General features: G+C 41.4%; 1 protein-coding gene across 2 annotated transcripts in view; it reads left to right on the plus strand.

Moving 5' to 3' along the window:
- ITFG1 (integrin alpha FG-GAP repeat containing 1) overlaps positions 1-22,695 on the plus strand; it is a 195,347-nt gene that overhangs the window by 76,607 nt on the left and 96,045 nt on the right. For both annotated transcript variants that reach the window (XM_044987616.1, XM_044987614.1), the window contains exon 10: positions 3,235-3,395. In XM_044987616.1, the coding sequence (XP_044843551.1) occupies positions 3,235-3,395 (161 nt within the window). The remainder of the gene's footprint in view (positions 1-3,234; positions 3,396-22,695) is intronic.

Here is a 22,695-nt window from a genome sequence, read left to right on the forward strand (position 1 = left end):
AAGAAAGCTTTTAATTAAAGAAAGAAAGGTAAAAATTATCTCTGTAAAATCAGGATGGAAAATACTTTACAGGGTAATCAGATTTATATAGCCCAGAGGAACCCCCTCTATCCTTAGGTTCAAGTTTACAGCAAACAGAGGTAAAATCCTCTCAGCAAAAAAGAACGTTTACAAGTTGAGAAAACAAAAATAAGACTAACACGTGTTGCCTGGCTATTACTTACAAGTTTGAAACATGAGAGACTGATTCAGAAAGATTTGGAGAGCCTGGATTGTTGTCTGGTCCCTCTTAGTCCCAAGAGCGAACAACCCCCAAACAAAGAGCACAAACTACTTCTCTCCACCAAGATTTGAAAGTATCTTGTCCCCTTATTGGTCCTCTGGTCAGGTGTCAGCCAGGTTTACTGAGCTTCTTAACCCTTTACAGGTAAAAGAGACATTAACCCTTAACTATCTGTTTATGACAACCATTTTCTGCTAAAATAGTAAATAACAATAATAATCTGCTGTGTCATCACTGGCAGAAGAAAACAATAGGCTAATTTTATTGACTTGTATAAAAGTACTTTATGTTTTTGTGTTCTGTAATTTAGAATATATGCACCCACTGGAAGCACAGCCTGCAGTTTATAAGGAACTATTTATGAAGTAATATTCCTGTGGGGGTGAAAAAAGAATAATAATTCATATTTCTTCCTAGCAGTTTCTTTTCAATGACGTGCTGTAATGAGTATAAATGGCTTAGTTTCGCTAAAATCACATCAGGTATGAGAAAATGTATATGATAGGTCTTTCACAGCTATGGAAACTTGGTTTTTTGCCATAAAGGTTATATGAGTGAATGATGCCATGTGACGTAAAAATTGTATTATTCTTCATTGTTCTGACTTGAACAGTGTTTTTTTAAGATACTCTTTTGCACCATAGTACCTGGATATTTTCTGTCTGACAAATGAATGTTAGGGAATCTGTTATTCCTTTGATGTACACATGTAATTCCCTTAAGAGAATTACACCGTCTATTAATGCCGTCTATTTCTCATTTTCAGATACATTGTCCTAGACTTTTCAAAAGTCCAGCTACTTACAGTAACTAAAAAAAAAAATTATCAAAACAAATGGGTATATGGATGCTAAACAATTTTTGAAAAACACAACAGGAATCTACTTATTGATTTCCATTTTGTTGTGGCTTTTTTTCCCACCTTTTTATTTAGGCAATCATAAATAGTTTTGTATATCTTCATGATATCTAGGGTGACCAGATCACCGAGGTCAAATATCGGGACGCGGGGGGGGGGCGGGGGCAGAGGGGGAAAAAATGGCGGCAGAGTAAAAAAAAAAAAAATCCCCCACCCCCGATTCCTCCTCCCTCCGCAAGCGCTGGAGGGAGGCCCGGGAGACTCAGGGGAGCACGGGGCCGGAGTGAGTGTGAGTCCAGCCTGGCCCCGAGCAGGCAGGACTCAGGCGCGGTATCTGGAGGGAGAGTACGGGGTGGCCTGCGGGGCCAGGCAGCGGCTGTTCTCCCCACCTGGGCAGCAGGACTCGGGAGCAGCCGCTGCCGCAGCTCCCACTGCCGCGGGGGGAGGAAGCGGCCGCTGGCCAAGCTCGGCAGCTGCGGCTCTGGCGCCCACGAACCCCCCGAGCCCGGGCCTGCTGCGGGGACCCAGCGCGCACGCTGCGCATACCCAGCCCCTGGCCACTCGTGTCTGGGCTGGCTGCCCAGCTGGTGCAATCCTGCGGGCGGCCTCGGAGTGGGGAGCCAGCCGCCCCAGCCCCCCGCATCCCGCTCGGGTCCTGCAGGGGAACGAACGGGACTGGGCTGCCGATGCCTCCGCCACGGGATTGCACCAGCTGGGCAGCCAGCCCAGACGCGACTGGCCAGGGGCTGTGCGCAGTGTGCGCGCTGCCCCGCAGCAGGCCCGGGTTCGGGCCCGGGCACCAAAGCCGCAGCCGCCGAGCGCCATGTGCTTGGCCACTTCCTCCCCCCGCAGCAGTGGGAGCTGCAGCAGCGGCTGCTCCCAAGTCCCCTGCCCAGGTGGGGAGAACAGCCACCACCTAGCCCCACGGGCCGCCCCCCTACTCTCCCTCCAGGTACCGCGCCCGAGTCCTGCCTGCTCGGAGCCAGGCCAGACTCACACTCACCCCGGCCCCGCACTCCCCTGAGTCTCCTGGGCATGGCATGCTTGGCAAGAGGCGGGGATTTGGGGAGGGAGACAATGGGGCAGTGAGGGGGCGGGGATGGGGGCGAGGATTTGGGGAAGGATCCAATGGGGGAAGGAGGGGGCGGAGTCGGGGCAGGGGAGGGCGCGAGCCCTTCGGGCTCCGGAGCCTTTGCTTGTTTGTCCAGTGTCCCGACCTAACATTGGTCGGGACGCGGGACAAACAAGCAAATATCAGGACAGTCCCGATAAAATCCCGACGTCTGGTCACCCTAATGATATCACAAATTTGGTAAATAGCATGTGCAAACATTTTCTATTCAGAAACAATAACAAAACAATAAAACAGTATTTCAGACCATAGGTCTAATCCTTGGGCCTTCTTGAGTTGTGCTGGTGGCAAGACAAAAACATCTGTCACTTTTATGCTTCCTCCCAGTCTTAGAACTCCTTTGGCTCCAGTGCAAATTTGAATAACTTTAGGACTGCTGAAATTTGTGTCTGTCTGATTTCAGTTCAAGGAACCATTCCAGCATCAAGGGATAACTGGCATGCAACAGAACTCCTATTACACTTCCTTCTCTCAGCCACACTTTGAGCACAATCTCTTCAGCAGTGGTCACCAGCCTGTCGATCCTGGAGCCTCTGACAGTTGATTGCAGTCTCTGGGCCGCTAAAAGTCCAGCGGTGCAGCAGGAGTCAGGCAGACTGCCTGCCTGCCCCGGCCCCACACTGCTTCCCGTACTGCCCCAAAACCATCCCCGTAGCTCCCATTGGACAAGAACCGGCCAATGGGAGCTGCAGGGGCGACGCTTGTGGGTGTGGGCAGGGCACAGAGACCCGTTGCCCCCCTTTCTCCCAGGAGCCGCAGAGACATGCCAGCAGCCAGCTGCTTCCGGGATCAGCATGGGGTCAGGGCAGGCAGGCAGAGTCTGCACTTCGCACCCCCTCGTACACCCCTGCCCCAGGCGGAACAGTAGTAGATGTGAAATGACGATCTGTTTAGTTGCATCAGATACTTTTAGCAAATAAAACGTATACCTCTAATTCCAGTTATTTGTTACTTTTTCAGTGGATACCAGTGTTACAGGACTTCAGAAATAAGGACACACTCTGGGGTTTTGTGCCATATAAAAACAATCAATCCTCAATTCCAATTACTCTTCACATTGGAGATTACAATATGGATGGCTACCCAGATGCTCTTGCCATACTAAGGAATACTTCTGGAAGGTACAGTATATATGAAGCTACAAGTAAAACACTATTGAAACATATATCGAAATATCAGTTCATGCAATTTTAAGAATTACACCATTGATTAGAATAATGTGTATGAAATTGTTTTAGTATTAGATTATCTCTTCTTTATAAAATGAATAGTTAATTTTATATTTACTAAGCATTTGCCTTCTTAAAATGTTTAAATTTTGCATGAAAATTGTAAAATACGTAATAGCGTATGGCCAGATTGTGGCTCAACATGTACAAATGCACAGGGAAGTTAAGAGGGGAAAAGGGGCTTCTTGCTTCAGTGTTCTAGATCACCAGGAGATCTTTTACCTTTGGAGAAGCAATTGATTTAGAGGCATCTGTTATATTGCCAATAGTCGTGTATGTTCCAAGCTTAATTAACGTTAATAGTGGGGTTCTCAAATGCAATACAATTATTTTTTGTTTAACAGGGGAAATAATTCAGTGTAGGGGTAGACCTGGGGACTGGGAAACTCTGGGAGTGTGAAATTATTTATTTGTGAATATCTATAAGTTTTTCTTGAACTTGTACCGCTTCAGTCTGATGAATTGCTCACATTGGAATCTCCTTCACCTGCCTGATCCTCAGTTCTCAGTGAGCACCTGAACAGTGATTTAAATAGGAGTTCACTCTCCATTATGACTTGTGGAAAGCTCAGCTCATTTTCCAGTCTCCAAAGTTCAGCAGTCTGGTTTCTTTCTTCCATTTGTTTCTGTCAGTGCTGAGGTTTGATGTCTTTGTCCTTGTTCTGAATATTGAATTCATCTCACAACCCAGTAATTTCCCTTTCTTTCATCTTTCCTTTCTTTCCAAGACACTTACAGTTAGATTTAGATAAGGTGAATCTTCACTATCTTATTTTCCCCGTCTTCCCTTCATTTCCACCTTTTCTTTTACTCCCTTCTCTGTTCCTCAATCACTTTGTCATTTTTCTCTTTGTTTTCTTTCTCCTTTCAATCTCTGCCCCATTTGTTCTTTGTCCCAAATATGGCTTCTTTCCTCTTTCTTTCCCCTCAACCCGTTTGTCCGTTTATTCTTTCCCCAAGGAGTGCTGCAGGCACCATGATGGAGAAGTTAATTTTTTTTATGTCAGCACATAGCTCTTAGCCCCCATACTGGGGGAATGGAGGAGAGTGTCCCACACAAATTTCCTTGCCCTTTACCCAGCCCTACCTGTGTTGGCTGTGGGGAGTCTAGTGCTGTAACAAAATACCTTTCCACATTCTTAAGACTCCATTACTTGTATCAGCAAGTTGCTCATATTTATTTCTTCATTTGGATATTTCCTCCATATTCTGGTCAAGGGGAAACTACAGCACTATTCAATACTGTTAAATTTCAGTGCAGATCTATGAAAGCCTCTCTGAAGGCCTTTGAGCCAACTTCACTGATTGCTTCCTCAGACAACCAGCAGTTCCCTTTCATATGCTTGGAATTTTGGGAGATGAACTGGCCTTTGGTTGGAAAATATTCCTTCTGGTTCTCCTTAGATCTGTATTTTGAATCTTCTCTGTTTCTTTTTTGACACTGATAATAGCAAATTGACAAAGCCCTTTTCCATTCAGGTAGTCGGTGTGCACCTCGCCCGTAGGCAGCTACTTCACACTCAAGCAGTTGTTGACCCATTTAATTTTAATGCAAAAAACTGTAAATACATTTTATTGTGGCTGTCACACGTTTCTCTGCTCAGTATCTCCAGTTCTTTGTCACAATAATGCTGTCCCAATATGACCCACACAGCCATAGCAGCATGCAGAGTAGTAGTATTTAGACTTGCCCACTTCTCTGGATTTAATAGTCTGCACCAGCTGAAGAACCCAGAGCTGGCACACAGTACTCCAGAAGACATTATGCCCAGTCACTTATGTTCTAATGTAAATGTTGTACTTCGTACATATGTACTTCTTGCATATATGTGCTTTAGGATTTAATAGTAAGTTTTAATACATAAAACACATAATTTTACCTAATTACTGCGTGTTATCACACAACAAAAAGGTTAGAGAGAAACAGGAAACAAGAATCAATTCAACACACTCAGTAGCTCTTTACAGCGTAAAGTAGGTATACAGCCAGAAAGAGACCCCCAAATGCTCCATTCACACAGACAACTGTGTTAGTTTCCATTATCCTCCTACAGTCCATCTCTTCAAGCTCTTCATACAGGTGATACAAAAATCCTTCCTTCCCAAACTGCTTTCCCAATACATCTATTGTCATCACTTTCTAAAATGTGTCTGTAATATCACACACATTCTGTTGCTTAGTCCTCTGTGCTATCATAGTACCAGAAAAGAAAAAAGCATCTGAGTCCCTGTAATACTTTCAAAAATCCCTACAATCCACATTTTAAAAGCTCCATAAACTCAGATTACTGAGATAGTCATGAAATCTAATCCATAGTAAAAGGAATTTTTAAAATGCATGTCATTAAAGATGTATCATGTAAAACTATATTTAGTATCCTGTCAGCCTGCTGTAAGTACCACTAGGATACTAGTATTTGCAAGTTGTGCAAATTTTAAAAATCCTCCCATTTTATTGATAAGTGTATGGAGGGGATGGTATGATGAGACTTCCTACAATATGATCTGCAACTGCTAGCAGCAAATATCTCCAGTGGCTGGTGATGGGACACCAGATGGGGAGCACTCTGAGATACTACAGAGAATTCTTTCCCAGGTCTCTGGCTAGTGGATCTTGCTCACTTGCTCAGGGTCTAACTGATTGGTATATTTGGGGTTGGGAAGGAATTTCCCCCCCAGGTCAGATTGGGGGAGACCCTATGGGGGTTTTGTCTTCTTCTGCAGCATGGGGCATGTATCACTTGCAGGTTTAAACTAGAGTAAATGGTGGATTTTCTGTAGTCTTTAAATTATGAAGTCTTTAAATTATGATTTGAGGATGTCAGTAACTCAGCTAGAGGTGAGGGGTCTATTACAGGAGTGGCTGGGTGAGGGTTTGTGATCTGCAAAGTGCGGGAAGTCAGACTAGATGATCATGATGGTCTGACCGTAAAGTCTATGAATCTATTAACCTTTGGCCCTGAGACCTGGACCATATTGGGCACTCAGCCCTGTAAGGGCTTGAAGAGTTGGTACACCTGCCCAGCAGTCATACTATAGACTGATGTCCACATATGGTGCCTCTGACCTCAGGGCAAGATCCACTCAGTAACCCTGTGTACAGTTTGCTGAACCTGCATTCCTCACACTAGAAAGGAGAGAAACTTCAGGCTCACCTGGCTTCTCAGTGCCAATAGCCTGATACTCCATGCCTGTCAGGAGTACTAAGACCAGCCTCTGTGCCAAAAGCTTCTAACACAGGACTCAAGACACACAGCTCCGTGCTGTGTTTTACCACGGGCCTTACACCAGCATCTGCTTAGCCCACTACTGGGAGCGAATCCCTCACTTAACACAGCCTGAAGCAGTCCTAAAGATCAAATCAGCACTGTCTATTAAAGCCTCCTCTATAGCGTTTGTGATAACCTCAGGAAGCACCCCTTGGTGCCTACTCCTCATTTGGCACTGTTGTCATTGCCGTACTAATACCTCTCTGGTTGTATCAATTTTAGGGGCAGATACCCTACATATCTCCCAACAAGATAGACACAAGCTGAAGGAAAGGAGAAAGTGCTGCCTTTCTCATCCTTCACTAAGTTCCTTGTGGTTTCTGCACTCCTCAGATGCCAAGGAATCTTTGTCTAGCCCTACCTTGTTGAGTGGCTCTTAAGCACCATCTCTCAGCAGGCCCTCACCTCGGTGATCCAGTACATGTGGAACCTCTTCTAGTATTTGGGACTGGTAATCAATTGGCAGAAATCCTCCCTTCATCCCACACAAAGAATCACCTTCACTAGAGCAGCCCTAGATTCAGGCCAGAGCTTTTTCATCCAAAAGACAGAATTTTTGTTGCCCCCTTCCCCCCCCCAAATAAGAGATTTTCCAATAACTTTCAGGAAACAATTGGTACAGACAACACAATTTTTCTTAAGACTAGTAAGCCTGGTGGCCTCATCAACCTATATCACACCCTTTGCTCATCTGAACATGAGACCTTTGAAGCATGAGGTTATAGGTCACTCCCTACATACTGGATAGTCATAGCCCTTTGCCAAGACTTCTAAGTACACAGCCTATAGAACACCTAGGAATCCAATCTCCATGTCAACATACTTGGTCTAAAGGCAGTGTGGTGGGGACTCATTGTCTTTCATCTATTTCTGCAGCATCGTTTAGTATAAGTGCTTACAGACGATACTATGACCATGAAATATATCATCAAGCAGGGAGAAGCTCTTATCCAGGGAGGCAAGAGAACTTTGCATGCGATGCATCCAAAATCAGATCCACCCATTAACACTTCATCTTGCAAGGGAGGAAAACATGAAAGTAGAATTGCTCAGCTGTGGTCTCGGGAGCAACATAAGTGGTCCCTGAAACCAGCAGTAGCCAGTGCACTATTTTACAGTTGGGGCCAACCTCTTAATATCGGAACAAAACACCAAATACCAAGTGTGCTGCACAAGAAGACCCAATGATCTTTCTTAGGTGCATTTCTGCTGGACCAGAGCTAACATCTTGTATATACCTTCCCATTCCCTCATACTCAGGGTCATAAGGAAGAGTAGGTTGGATGGAGCAAACACTTTACTAATAGCCCCAATATGGCGGTGTCAGCACAGTATCCAGATCTCTAGTAGCTGATGAGTGAATCAGTGTGTTTGCTGCCTTTGTCTCCAGACTTCATCTCAGTGGAAAGGAAGGATTCTGCGTCCCAACCCAGAAGCTCTCCACCTTGCAGCGTAAAGGATGATTTGCTCACTTATATAGACAGTTTCTGCTCTGGAAGGTTTAAGCCTTCCTCTTACAAATCAGGAAGGGGTCCACCCTAATATATTGTAAACAAAAATATAAACTATTTATTATCTAAGCAAGTGGTAAAGGACCCACTCTGTCTTGAGTTGTGGTCTCTACAGTCCTAGAGTACCTTGTACACCTTAAGTCTCAGGACTTAGCCTTTATAAAGGTTTATATGTCAAAAATATTTGCTCATCACAATTATGTTAAGGGCAAACCTATCTTCTCTCGCGTTGGTGATACATTAGGGCCAGAGAGCAGCAGGAGAGTGATAGAAGGGAGGTATATAAACCCTAGGATGATCAAGGCCTTATTCTCTGTGGACTAGGGAAAGGTTACTACAGGGTAATTGGAACACCTGGAGCCAGTTAAGGCCCTAAGACCTAATAAAAAACGTTTTGCCTGGAAAAGACCCAAGCTCTTTAGAAAAAGTAATCAATCGTTTTTTAGTATATGAGGAGAGATGCAAGAGAACACATTACCAGAAACTTTCATACTCTGTTAAAAGACTGTTTAGAACATTGCTACATCTTAGCTAAGAAACCAGTATCTCATGGCTTGAAGACCCACTCCACGAGAGCCATCACAGCATCAGTGGCATGCCTTATGCCGGTTCCCATATCAGAGAGAGATAAAGCAGCAACTTGGAGCTCAGTGAACACTTTTACCAGATATTACTCCTTGGATTTAGCATTGTGCTACAACACCTTGTTTGGGAGAGTGGTGTTGTGTACCTAGTGGAGCACTAACCTGTTTTTACACATATTAACTAATAAAATTAGTTTTCTCTAATACTCATTGTATGAGGGAGTGATGCACATTTTTTTTAGTAAAATGCCAGTTTCCCCTAAATAGTTGAGAAAAAAAGTCTTTCAGAGATCAAATATAATCTTTACCACCATTCATTGTTCTATGAAAATCTTTACACCTGCCTAAATGTAAATGAGTAACTTTTAATCCATGTTTTCTGTGTGAATCGGTGAAATCCTGCATATTTAACTTATTAGCATATAAAATGCTTCTTTAATGGACAGAGGCTGTTAGCAACCAAACCAATTTATATTTGCAATTTGCTGAAGTCTGTTCAGTCTTTAATCAATCTCCTGAGGCAATTACTTTTTTCTTTGAAGTTGCTGCCCGGAATGGAATTTTGCCATCCAGTTGTTTCCCTTGAAAAATGGTTATTGAATCAGTCTGTAATACACAATTTATAATTAAATGTAATAAAATCATTATTGCCTACTAAGCATTTTACTTTTCAGCTCTAACATAAATTAAGAATAAATATATTAGTTATAAATGAACTATTCCTTGAAAAATGGTTTGTAAGATACTAGGGTTTTATTGTTTAAATATCTTACTTCATTATGTTATTGCTTGTATACACATAGTTCATCCTTCTTAGCTCTAAAGATGTATTTTGCATATAAAGAGAAATATTAATTAATCTAATGAGTTTCCTGCAGTGAGAGTCAGTAGTAAATCATTGTACAATGCCAACATTTCAGTATCACAGTGGCATACACAGGGGCCAAAACCTCTTTTAAAAGAGCAATCTTATATTCCCTATAGTAGCATTCTGACACTTCCTCTCCTTTTGGGATCCAAGTAATATCCCATGCCATCTGTCAGAGGGGCCTCAGCCCACAAATGTGTGTGTAGTGAAGTGGACTACATGCTCTAATCAGGATTTAATATCAAGTTGCTGCTGTTTTTAAAGGCTCAGTTGTATAATATGGCAGAGTTGCTCACAGAATCGTCAAATGCTCCATTATAACGTACAGCACTGACAAATCTCCCTTTGAAACAAATGGGAAACTTACAGGCTCCCACTCCCATCTTGCCAATCAGTGCTACTTTTCTGTTACCCACATTGTACCACACAAGGAGGAGGCCTTTTCCTTTCAAATGTCATTTGGTGTGAATGAAACAAAATCGTAAAATATGGAAGAATTATTAAACGTAAAGCATTTTTTAAATTTTTATATTTATCCAGTCCTGCAGTACTGAAGAGAAATGTTTTACTTCCCATAGCTCAGAAAGTTAGGCTGTAAAGGAAGAACACCTATGAATTAGACCCCTACATAAATGTTAGGGTATGTCTACACTACGAGATTATTCCGATTTTACAGAAACCGGTTTTTAAAAACAGATTGTATAAAGTCGAGTGCATGCGGCCACACTAAGCACATTAATTCGGCGGTGTGCGTCCATGTACCGAGGCTAGTGTCGATTTCCAGAGCATTGCACTGTGGGTAGTTATCCTGTAGCTATCCCATAGTTCCCGCAGTCTCCCCTGCCCATTGGAATTCTGGGTTGAGATCCCAATGCATGATGGTGCAAAAACAATTTCGCGGGTGATTCTGGGTAAATGTCGTCACTCAATCCTTCCTCTGTGAAAGCAACGGCAGACAATCATTTCGCACCCTTTTTCACCTGGATTGCCCTGGCAGATGCCATAGCATGGCAGCCATGGAGCCTGTTTTGCCTTTTCACTGTCACCGTATGTGTACTGGATGCAGCTGACAGAGGCGGTACTGCAGTGCTACACAGCAGCATTAATTTGCCTTTGCAAGGTAGCAGAGATGGTTACCATCCCTATTGCACTGTCTGCCATTGTAAATTGGCAATGAGATGATGATTATCAGTCATTTTGCACCGTTTGCAATTGGAAATTGGCGATGACGGTTATCAATCCTTTTGTACCGTCTGCTGCTGTCATGGGTGCTCCTGGCTGGCCTCGCTGAGGTCGGCTGGGGGCGCATGGACAAAAATGGGAATGACTCCCCGGGTCATTGCCTTCTTTATGTTTTGTCTAAAAATAGAGTCAGTTCTGCCTAGAATATGGGGCAAGTGTACTAGAGAACCAGAGAGCACAGCCGCTCCGTGTCAGAGCCCCAGAGATCCCGCAGAAATGATGAGCTGCATGCCATTCTAGGGGGTGCCCCTGCAACAACCCCACCCATTGCTTCCCTCCTCCCCCAAGCCTCCTGGGCTACTGTGGCAGTGTCCCCCCATTAGTGTGATGAAGTAATAAAGAATGCAGGAATAAGAAACACTGACTTTTTAGCGAGATAAAATGAGGGGGAGGCAGCCTCCAGCTGCTATGATAGTCCAGGCAGGACATTAAAGGGTGCGGGGGAGAGGAGCGCACCCTCCCGTTGCTATGATAGTCCAAGGAGTACAGAATCTTTTCTTTAGACATGAAAGGGAGGGGCGGGGGGCTGATGGAGCTCAGCCTCCAGCTGCTATGATGAGGATGGTTACCAAGCCTTTTGTACCATCTGCCGGGAATGACCAGGAGTCATTCCCATTTTTACCCAGGCGCCCCCGGCCGACCTCACCGAGGCCAGCCAGGAGCACTCACGGGATGATGAGGACGGTTTTCCACCATTTTGCACCGTCTGCCATCAGGAACGGAATGGGAAGGGATGCTGCTGTTCAGCGCTGCAGCACCGCGTCTACCAGCAGCATGCAGTAGACATATGGTGACATTGAAAAAAGCGAGAAACGAATTTTTTTCTCTTTTCTTTCACGGGGGGAGGGGGTGTAAATTGACGAGATATACCCTGAACCACCCCGGACAATGTTTTTGACCCTTCAGGCACTGGGAGCTCAGCCAAGAATGCAAATGCTTTTCTGAGACCGTGGGATAGCTGGAGTCCTCAGTCCCCCCTCCCTCCATGAGCGTCCATTTGATTCTTTGGCTTTCCGTTACGCTTGTCATGCAGCACTGTGCTGAGTCTCTGCTGTGGCCTCTGTCTATCATAGCCTGGAGATTTTTTCAAATGCTTTGGCATTTCGTCTTCTGTAATGGAGCTCTGATAGAACAGATTTGCCTCCCCATACAGCGATCAGATCCAGTATCTCCCATATGGTCCATGCTGGAGCTCTTTTTGGATTTGGGACTGCATTGCCACCCGTGCTGATCAGAGCTCCACGCTGGGCAAACAGGAAATGAAATTCAAAAGTTCGTGGGGCTTTTCCTGTCAACCTGGACAGGGCATCTGAGTTCAGATCGCTTTCCAGAGCGGTCACAATGGTGCACTGTGGGATACCGCCCGGAGGCCAATACCGTCGAATTGTGGCCACACTAACCCTAATCCGACACGGCAATACCGATTTCAGCGCTACTTCCCTCGTCGGGGAGGAGTACAGAAATCAGTTTAAAGAGCCCTTTATATCGATATAAAGGGCTTCGTTGTGTGGACGGGTGCAGGGTTAATTCGGCTTAACGCTGCTAAATTCGGTTTAAACGCGTAGTGTAGACCAGGCCTAATAGAAAGAATTCCAATTAAATTATCTCTATTATCTTAAATCTCTATTATCTTAAATCTATTTTAAGATTTTGAGTCAAAACAAAATCATCCTGTTTGGGATTTCTTTTCAAGTGTTGTATCTGCTACAGATTCATAAATCCAGTGTTTGAGCCTATATTATGCTTAGGCATCAACATGTGGCGGCTGAAACACAGGTAATGGTGTACCATGCCAGCATTAGACCTTGTAGCAGGCCGTCAAGAATAGACCTCCTCCCTAAGAGGAAATGGTGCTTTAAATTTAAAATCTTGCTTCCTCTTTCTCCCATAGTTCCCATTGTGTAACACTCAGGGTCTAGCTCTGCATTAGGGCTCAGTGATGCTGTACTGTCTCTTCTACTCTCTTCACATAGGCTTTCAATGTGGAAAGACAAGATATGAGTAAAGGGAAAACATCTCAATAAAAACATTGTGTTCCAGGCAGACTTTTCTGCATATGAGCATTTTGCCTTCCAAAGCTTAAATAAAATGTTAAGCAAATTAAATTTTTAAAAACTTAATCTCATAAACTTTACATATTTTGTGTAGTATAAATGTGGCTTAATTGTTATCAAACCATTCTAGAGATAAAGGGCCTGTAACTCCTGACGCTGCATCTGTATTGCTTCTAAACAAAAGACTGATAGTCCAGAATACACTGCACAACATGGATTGAGTTTCCTCTTCTTAGCATATCACTTCATGGATTATACAGGTCTCAATAAGCCATAGCAAATTCTGGATAGCCACTAGCATGTGAATGAGTCTCCAAGTGCAAGTGGTGGGTCACTTGGGAACTCTGCTCACATAGTTTACAACTTCTTCCCTCAGGATAGAGTAAAAGTATTACAATGTGTAAGTCTGGATGTTGGTCTTTTCAGACAAATAATTCATTCTGTTAAGTAACATTACTTAGGAACTGTTGTTACAAAAATATATTTACTACCACTTTCAGTGTAACTGAGGGGAGAGCAGCGTTAATCAAATATTTTTTATAAAATTATGCTGTAAAAAGGTAGATATTTTGATAAATGTGTAGCATTTGATTATTTTAAAACATTAATTTGATTAAAATTTAGTCATCCCAGGAATTGCTGAAAATATTTTAATTTGCTTCTGATAGCCTAAAAAATCCAGAGCATGTTTAAAGGGAGGGTTTGTTTGTTTGTTCCCTGCTTACCTGGGTCCATACACTTAGGTCACTGGTTGGTTATATTTCACCTGTAATTTATTTCAACAGACTTTTTCTTTTTCTCAAGGAGGGGGGGAAACAGCACCACCTCCTGGGGACCAGCCGCACCGGCCGCAGCTTGGGCAGTCCCCAGGGCTAGCCGCACTGGACCAGCAGCTGGTGTGGCTGGCTGCAGGGCCGCCCAAGCAGCTGGCTGTGGAGCCGCTCCAGCAGCGGCTGCTGTGGCTGTCTCTGGGACCACCTGAGCAGCTGGCCCTGGGGTCAGCAACACTGGCCACTGCAGAAGTCATGGAGGTCGCAGAAAGTCACAGAATCTGTGACTTCCGTGACCTCCATGACAGATGCGGAGCCCTAGCTATAGGGTACATTAATAGGGAGCCGATCAAGTTCCCAATCACTTCTGTATTTATAATGTTATTAGAGAGTTCCTGTTAAATTAATCTGTCCCCACTGTGTAAAAATAAATTTACAAATAAAAATGTCTCTTGTTCTACATGTGTGCCTCCACAAAGCCAGAGGACTTGCAGTTAGGAATTAAGGAGTAAGAATGTAAATAATATAGCCTGTGAGGAAGAGAGATTATTCTGTACTCAAAATTCTTAATTTAAAGATGCAGATAAGATTGCCTTTTTAATCCTTCTGGCAACTTGGTGTCACATCTCAAGAGACAAAATTCATCCCTGATTAAAAAAAATTAACATCCATAGATATTGGTGGGAATTTACCCAGCAGTTCATCTTCTGGATTTGTAGATAAAGGGGTGGGGTAGGGTGGTTTCAGAGGAAGGTGACAAAAATTACTAGGGATATGGGAAAACTTTTGTATCAAGAGAGAGTGGGGGGAAAAAGGGATTGTTTTATGTTAGAATGGAGTTCAATAAGAGGAACATAATAAAAGTATTAAAAATGGAAGGATATTAAGAAAATAGATCAAGAGCTTCTGATCTCCCTATCTCTTAACATAAGAACAAGGGATCAGTCAATGAAATTGCTTGGTAGCAAATTCAAAACTTGTAAAGGAAGCATTGCTTTCACATTGCATAATTCAGCTGTGGAAATCATTGGGATGTCATTGGGCCAAGAATTAGGCCGGATTCAAATTGGGATTGGACAATTATATGGATAACAAGACTATCCAGAGACATTATAGTTAATGCTTATACATTTTTGGGGGGACGGATATAAAACCTCATGCTTCAGGACTTAAACCAATCTCTAACTATTATTTGGACTTAGAATGAAACTTCCGTTGGCAGCTGATTACTCCACATCTGTCTACTGGAAGGGCTTCCTGTATCCTTCTCTGAAGCTTGGAGATGGGATGCTGGACTAGATTGACCAGTATGGCTATTCCTGTCTTTCTATGAATGAAAAAATAAATGTACCAGCAAAAGAAACTTCCTTCTTCTGAGAGGCAGAAAGTGTCTTATGCTGTTACAAACAATTCAATACTTAAGCAGTCATTAAAGGTAGACTTTGCTGGATCTTTTAATAGAGATGTACTTCATATCAGAGAGAATGTAAGAACAAAGATACAGGGCAAGGATAAGTAGGATCAAAAATTTGTTTTGTAACATTTGAATTTCAGTGTAGAAGTAACCCTCTTGCCTAGTATTGAAAATCCTTAACAGTAACTCTGTCCCAGACTCCTCCCCTCCCTCAACCATCAGGTGTCTGTTGCAGAGGGAGCGGAGTGGTTCTTACACATGTTACTTCCCTAAATTTATTCCCCAAAACTTTCATGATCTGTAAGGGACAACAAGTAGCCCACTGCCTACACCACCATTTTACTATGTCTTTTTAGAGTGCTTCCTCTTTCAGTTGCTCTTGCTCAAGCCCAAAACTGAGTCAAGTGTTTTAAGGAAAGAAGGTGTAATTTGTCTTAGTTTGCCTTTAAGAGTTTCACAAGATCCTGGAAATCTAAAGGAACTGGAATCTATGCAAATCAAACCCATTAAACAGTTAGAAGTCTTGTAGAGTTCTAGTCTGTAATTTTTCACTGTTACGATTATGATGGAACAAATGGACAAAGGAAACAAAAATTACACTATTTTAAAGGAATGAAGAGTGCATAGTTAACTTCTTTAATTTAATTTAATTTTTCAGATAAAAATTTAAAAAGTGGTGCAGAGATCCCATCCTCTACATTCTGCTTCCCACCTGCTCTGCCCTCACCTAATTTACATTAGAATTATTTTTAGACAATGTGAAGTGGGCATAATTTGTTGTGCTATTCTATTCAAGTAGTTACATGAAAAGTGATTGATTGAAGAAAAGGAAGAACTAAAAGTTAGGAAGATGGAAGAGCAGGAAGGCCTTCTTAACACTAGGAAGGTTTTCCTTGTATGTATAGTTACATTGGTATACCAGCAAAACCTCTAGTGTGAATACAGTTATATTGGTATGAATGTTACCCACACTGTCATAAGTTTGTATTTGTACATCTACACAAATGCATCTACAGTAAGGTTTTACCAGCATAGCAATGTCAATAAAAAATCACATCCCTACCTGACTTAGCTATGCTAGTAAAACTTTCAAGTGTAGACCGGGGCTAAGAAAATTAACCATATTGCTTTCTCATTTTTAAATTGCTCTTTGGCTGATGTGGCCCCAGCCTGAACGGTACTTCTAGCCTTCTTCCACATATACCTGACCTGCCAATGAATCATAAGTCTCAACTGCAGTATCCCAGTTAGCAAGTCTTGTGCTTCTCCTGATTACAGATTACTTGTGGTGTCAAATGATGTTGATTCTGTGATACAGATAAATGTTGTCTTGGAACTCTATTAGGTCACTAACCCTTTTTCATATGTACCCTAATTTAGGTTAAAAACATATCAATTAATGCACTATGCTCAGAACATAGCAAAGATAGGTTATGTGGGCAAATGAAGACTTTCTACATTAATTATCCTACAGTACATGACATAGGATAGAACAACAGTACCCAGCCCACCTCCCTTAGAATATTTTCTTTCTCTCGTGCCCCACTTTACACAAAACTAAATTTGTTCTTTTTTTTATTACTATAAACTGCATGGTAAAATAATAAGTTCTTATATTTAGTAATTCATCTTAGTCAGACATAATACTGAATGTTGATGATATTAATAAGAAACAAGATGAAAGTTAGATGAGAGGAGATAAACAATCAGAAGTCAGCATATAATGCAGTTTTGTTTGCTATTACAAGATGTCTAGACATGATTTTATGACATGTGTTCAGGTTTTGTAACTAAGACAAATGAGTAGGCTTCCCTGCATTCTGCATTATTGCCTTTGCAAACCAGTTCTTCAGAATACTTAAGAAACTGGCTGAAGAGATGTGAGTCATTAGCATTTTTGAGAATTCGTGGATGACAGGAGAGAATCACAGAGGACCTGAAAAGAGCCAATATAGTACTTATCTATAGAAAAGGCAAATAAGAACAATCCAGGGAATTATAGACCAATCATCAATTTGTAAACATCCAAAGATGATAATGTGATAAGTAACAGTCAACAGGGATTTGTCAAGAAAAAATCATGTTAAGCCAATCTAATACTCTTTTTTGACAGTGTAATGAGCCTTCTGGATAGGGGAGAAGCAGTAGATATATCTTGACTTTAGTAAGGCTTTTGATACTGTCTCACATGACTATCATAAATAAACTAGAGAAATGTAGCCTAGGTTCACCTAGTGTAAGCTAGGTACACAACTGGTTGGAAAAGCATACTCCGTAGTTATCAATTGTTCAGTCAAGCTGGAAGAGCACATTGAATGCGATCCTACTGGGATCTGTCCTGGGTCCAGTTCTGTTCAATATCTTCATAAATTATATGTATAATGACATAGAGAGTACACTTATAAAGTTTGTGAATGATACCAAGCTGGGGAGGGATTGCAAGCACTTTGGAAGACGTGATTAGAACTCAAAATTATCTTGACAAACTGGAAGAATGGTCTGAAATAAATAGGATAAATGAGGATAAATACAAAATACTATATTTGGGAAGAAATAGTCCACTGCATGAATACAAAGTGGGAAATGACTGCCTAGGACCGAGCACTGCAGAGAAGGATCTGGGGCTTATAGTGGATCACAAACTAAATATGAGTCATCAATATAATTCTGTTGCAAAAAAGAAAGAGCATCATTCTGAGATGTATTACCAGGAGTATTATAAGCAAGACCCAAGAAGTAATTCTTCCACTCTACTCTTCTAAAGAAGGAATAATCAAAATTTGGTTTATGTGTATGATATAATGTATTTGCTCTCTGATGTATAACAAATATTGAAGACAATGGAAGCATTTTTTAAAATGTTTCTGCTAATTTTAATACATATGTTCAGAATGTAGGAAGTTCAAAATTGCTGTTGTATCTTTAGAAGCGTGCTTTTCACTATTCTAATTGTTAGCTGATCATTTGTGATTTAGTTACCAATCTGAGATAACCCATTTTGTGTAGAATCAAGTCTTTAGGCGATGTCAATTTTTCTTTCTAGTATACTCACTTTGTAAGATTCTAAATTATCATATGTGATACTAGGAGTAATAGATCAACACTAATCAGCTCTAATTATCTGAATTAATTTCTGCAGAACCCTGACTTTTAAATTGCTAGGCTTGCTAGATTAAAGTGTGTTGCATTGTTTTCTCATACTATTTGAAGAAATATCTCATAATTAAAAAGTCCAAGACTGAGAGTCAAGACATCTGTTCCTGTCTCTGTCATATTTTCATGAGATGATTATTATTCCAGTTGTAGCCATTATTTTAAAATACAGTATTGAAAAAAAAATAGGGAGATGAAAATCTGTGGACATGTTTTGAATAAATGCTGCCCTCAGTATTTTTAGTTCCAGCAGTTTGGGATTTTCAGATGCAGATGGATAGAACAATTGATGTTATGGGAATAGCTGTCATTGTTTTCTGTGAAGCTGATGTGTATTTACTCTGTGGTTGTCATAAAGTACTGTGTAGCATTTTATGATGACTTACTAAATAATTTTTCAATCAAGTTGTGATTGCAAAGATACTATTATAAATGTTTTGAGGGACATGGAATAGCCATGAACTGATAATTTTCTTAAATTTCACTGTCCCAAAGACAGTCTGGACCTCAAATTGGGTTGGTCTATTTTTTTGATTAATGTAGGATGTTTGTGTGGGTGTGCTGTCACTTCCCTAGGGACAAACTGCTGATCTCATTTGTACTCAGATATACTGGTTGCATTCAGTAAATGGTGTCTTCAGCCAGTGGCCAAAAATGAAAATTTGACCTCCCACCTTATAAATAACAATTGTGGTTCACAATTACTTTAGAGAGAATATATACATAATTAACTATGCTTATTTTTTCCAAAATGGCATAAATATATCACCAGTGCTAGTGGGGGAATTTAGCAAAGGAACTGGCTAAGTGACCAACTCACTTTCTTTTGCTATTCGGTAATGTTTACAAAGAAATTGAGGCAGAGTGCCAGTTTGCATTTGCATTTCCAGTTTGATACAATACTTGACTGATGCATCCAAGATTTAGAAGCGCAAAACAATAAAATCAACAGTTGGCATTGTCTATATTCATGAATTTAGTTTTACTTGTCCAGGCTGTAGTTTTGACTATTCCAGGCTGCTGGAGAATAGGGTTTTCTTAATGCGAATAGGATTGGTGAAAATGCTTGCTTGCCCTAGAAGCATCTTAAACCAGGATAACTTCCATGGCAAACAGTGACTGGGATGACAGAATTATATAGACTGGCAAATGTTATCAATTATGGAGATATTGTGCATAAGACACAAAGCTGGAAGTTGAGAAAGCTGGATTCTGTTGCCAAATCTACCACAGACTGACTCTGAATTCGGTTCTCAATTTCCCCATTTGTCAGATGTATATTATTACCTGCCTCCTAGGCTCAGATATGTGAGGCAAGTCAGTTTTACATAGTCTGATTGTCAGGGTAAAGTTTTTTAAAGCTTTCTGATATCCTTATGTGATAGGCACTGTACTGTAGAAGTACACACCTTGCTGGTTGCCTAACCACAGTATCAAGCACAGCAAGCTACATAAGAAATATACCTCAGTAGAGCTCTTCTTTTGTTCTCTTTAAAGTGCATGCAAGAATGTATGTGCACCCACACAGACGCGCACTGTCTTCTACATAGTCTAGTTTTTGGAAAAAAAGATGCTTTTGATGTTGCTTGACATATTTATCTTTTACATCCAACCTGTTTTTATGAGCAACTGGTTGTTTCAAGAAATAAAAATTTGAAAACACTGTTTTGCTGCAGATAAAATCAAAGTTGATTTTTATATATCAGGTTAAAATTCCTACACATTGCATCTTTGATCAACTGAATCTTTGTATGAGGAATGCGTAAAATGTTTTGGTTTTTTTAAGGGTGTTATGTTGGGTGCAGTAACTGCTTCTGTTAATGCTGTAGTTATGCAAATAAAAGAACACCTATAATACATACAAATGGAATCTTTCTTGTTAATGTCCAGTGTGTCTCTTTACCCTATTATTTTAGTGCTGCGGTGTATATATAAACTATTAGCGTCTGTGTCAGCTCACAGTAAAATAATATACATAGTGTTATTTGATGATGCCTTTCATCCATTTGTAGTGGAAAATTATGTTTTACTGTAGTTTCTACGGAACCTAAGATCATAGTTCTGTTGTTCCAGGTACTATACGCAATCATAATAAAACAGCTCCATTCCCTGAGAGTTTCTAATTTATACAGTAGGTTTGTCCCATTTTCTCAATTTATCCCATATCAAAATATGACCTGCCAGTTTGTCCCACTGCTTTGTTTTTAAGTTTCCTATCCTAGCAGGGTATTGCAAGTCTTTTGCTATGTGCAATCATGATCTGATGAAGCTACATCAGAACAACTGGTTCTGACCTTTTAAAATTGTTTAATATTTTTTTCTATTTGTAGTTTAGAAGTCCAAGTATTAGATTTGAAATACCTCCACTCCCTGGTCCTGATTCAGCAAAGTCTATCTTTATTAACCAAATAAGTGCTTGGCTAAATCAGGGCTTCTGGAACCACTGTCTGAAAGAATCAATTGAGCCCTTTTATCTGTCTGATGTAAATACATTAAATTCTATATAGTGCACATATGTGGTTAGTTCTTCTTAAAAGGCTGGGTGCTGTCAGGTTTTACATGATTATCAGAGACACCACCGAACTATTTCCAACACTATCAGTTAGCTTTGGTAACCTCCCATCCTATCTCTGTTCTCTGAAGTGCTCTATGTTTTTGTTTCCAGCTTGGTATTGTTAGAGGTGGCTGCATTTCAGTGGTGTTCTATAAAGCATTTAGGTCAGAAAGATACTATATAAATATAAAATGCTATTTTATGTATCCACGCAACCAAAGTATATTCAGTTTGATATGAAAAGTAGTAAATCAAAGAGCCCAATAGATTTTTAAATGTTGGATTATAGTTTGCTTTTCAAGAAGTGAGTAAACACTGATACTGACAGGGAAAAAGAAGTTCTGTAAATATCTTGGGTAAAATCCTGGCCTCATTAAAGTCAGTGGCAAAAATCCCATTGACATATTTCGGGTCAAGAGTTCACCCTTGATGTTAAGACATGCAGGAGTATATTAAGTTGTGTGTACATCCCTTTAACATTAATTTGAGTTAACATGTAAATCAGAAGGGGGGGAGGTAGCTCAGTGGTTTGATCATTGGCCTGCTAAACCCAGGGTTCTGAGTTCAATCCTTAAACAGGCCATTTAGGGATCTGGAGCAAAAATCTGTCTGGGGATTGGTCCTGCTTTGAGCAGGGGGTTGTACTAGATGACCTCCTGAGGTCTCTTCCAACCCTGATATTCTATGATTCTATAATATATTGTGTAGATCTTTTCCCAGGAATATTTTGATAGGAAAAGGCTCAATGAAATTTCCAACTACTATGATGGGTTTAATAGTGCTTTTTAAAAATCATTCGATGTATAAATTGTGGGGAATTTCTGTTGCTTAAAGAAGGCTTTGATTAGTGGGTTTACTTCTTGGACACATTCATCCTAGTGGGTTACTTAGGCTTTGATTAGTGGGTTTACTTCTTGGACACATTCATCCTGAATGTGTCGATCTATGCTCTTTGGCTCTATGCTCTAAGTTCTTAATGTATAAGATGGCTCTGACAGCTATGGTAGCGGGGAGTATGCCCTGGTAGGTCCAGCCATGCTACAAAGGTGTCGGACTATTCAATCCAGGGAGGGAGAGGAGGGGAATTGCTCTCTCAGAAAGAGCGCATCTCCTTCTCCTTAGAGGTTGAAGGCTAGCTAAGCTTGAGGAGGTACACATTCCTGCCCACCTAGCCAGTGGGATGGCTTGAAGTTAGCGGCTAAAACAACACGAGTAAATGGGTCTTAGTTCCCTGCGAATCATCGAACCGTTCTATGGTGGCGGAGCGGAAAATGAGCGCCGAGAGGCTGCTAAAAATGTCAGGTGCTAGGCCAACATGGGAAAGGACAACCCTCGCTGCATGTACTTACAATTGTAGGTTTCTGGCGAGGGAGGAAACGTTAACGCATCTGATAGAGGAGAAGAAAAGGATAAGATGCGAAACCTGGCAAAAGGAGGAGTTGGAAGTCAACTGGAAGGGTGGAAGCGCTGTGAGGCTCGGAAAGGGAGATGGTGCTAGAAAAGTTGGAGGAGTCCAATTTATCATCAGTAAGGATTGGTCTCTGGAAGTCATATTATGCCAGCTAATATCACATATTGGTGTGTTGCATCTTCAGATGGAGTCAAAACCTACCCTCAAGGTCATCCAGGCCTACACTCCCACAAGTACAAGTGAGGACGAAGAAGTGGAAGAATTCTACCGAGAGCTCGAAAGAGCCCTTGCGCAAAAGTCCACTTACACTGTCACGATGGGAGATTTTAACGCCAAAGTCAGGCGAGGGAAAGCTGGTGAAA

The sequence above is a fragment of the Mauremys mutica genome, chromosome 14 (assembly GCF_020497125.1).
Source record: "Mauremys mutica isolate MM-2020 ecotype Southern chromosome 14, ASM2049712v1, whole genome shotgun sequence".
Classification (NCBI taxonomy): domain Eukaryota; kingdom Metazoa; phylum Chordata; order Testudines; family Geoemydidae; genus Mauremys; species Mauremys mutica.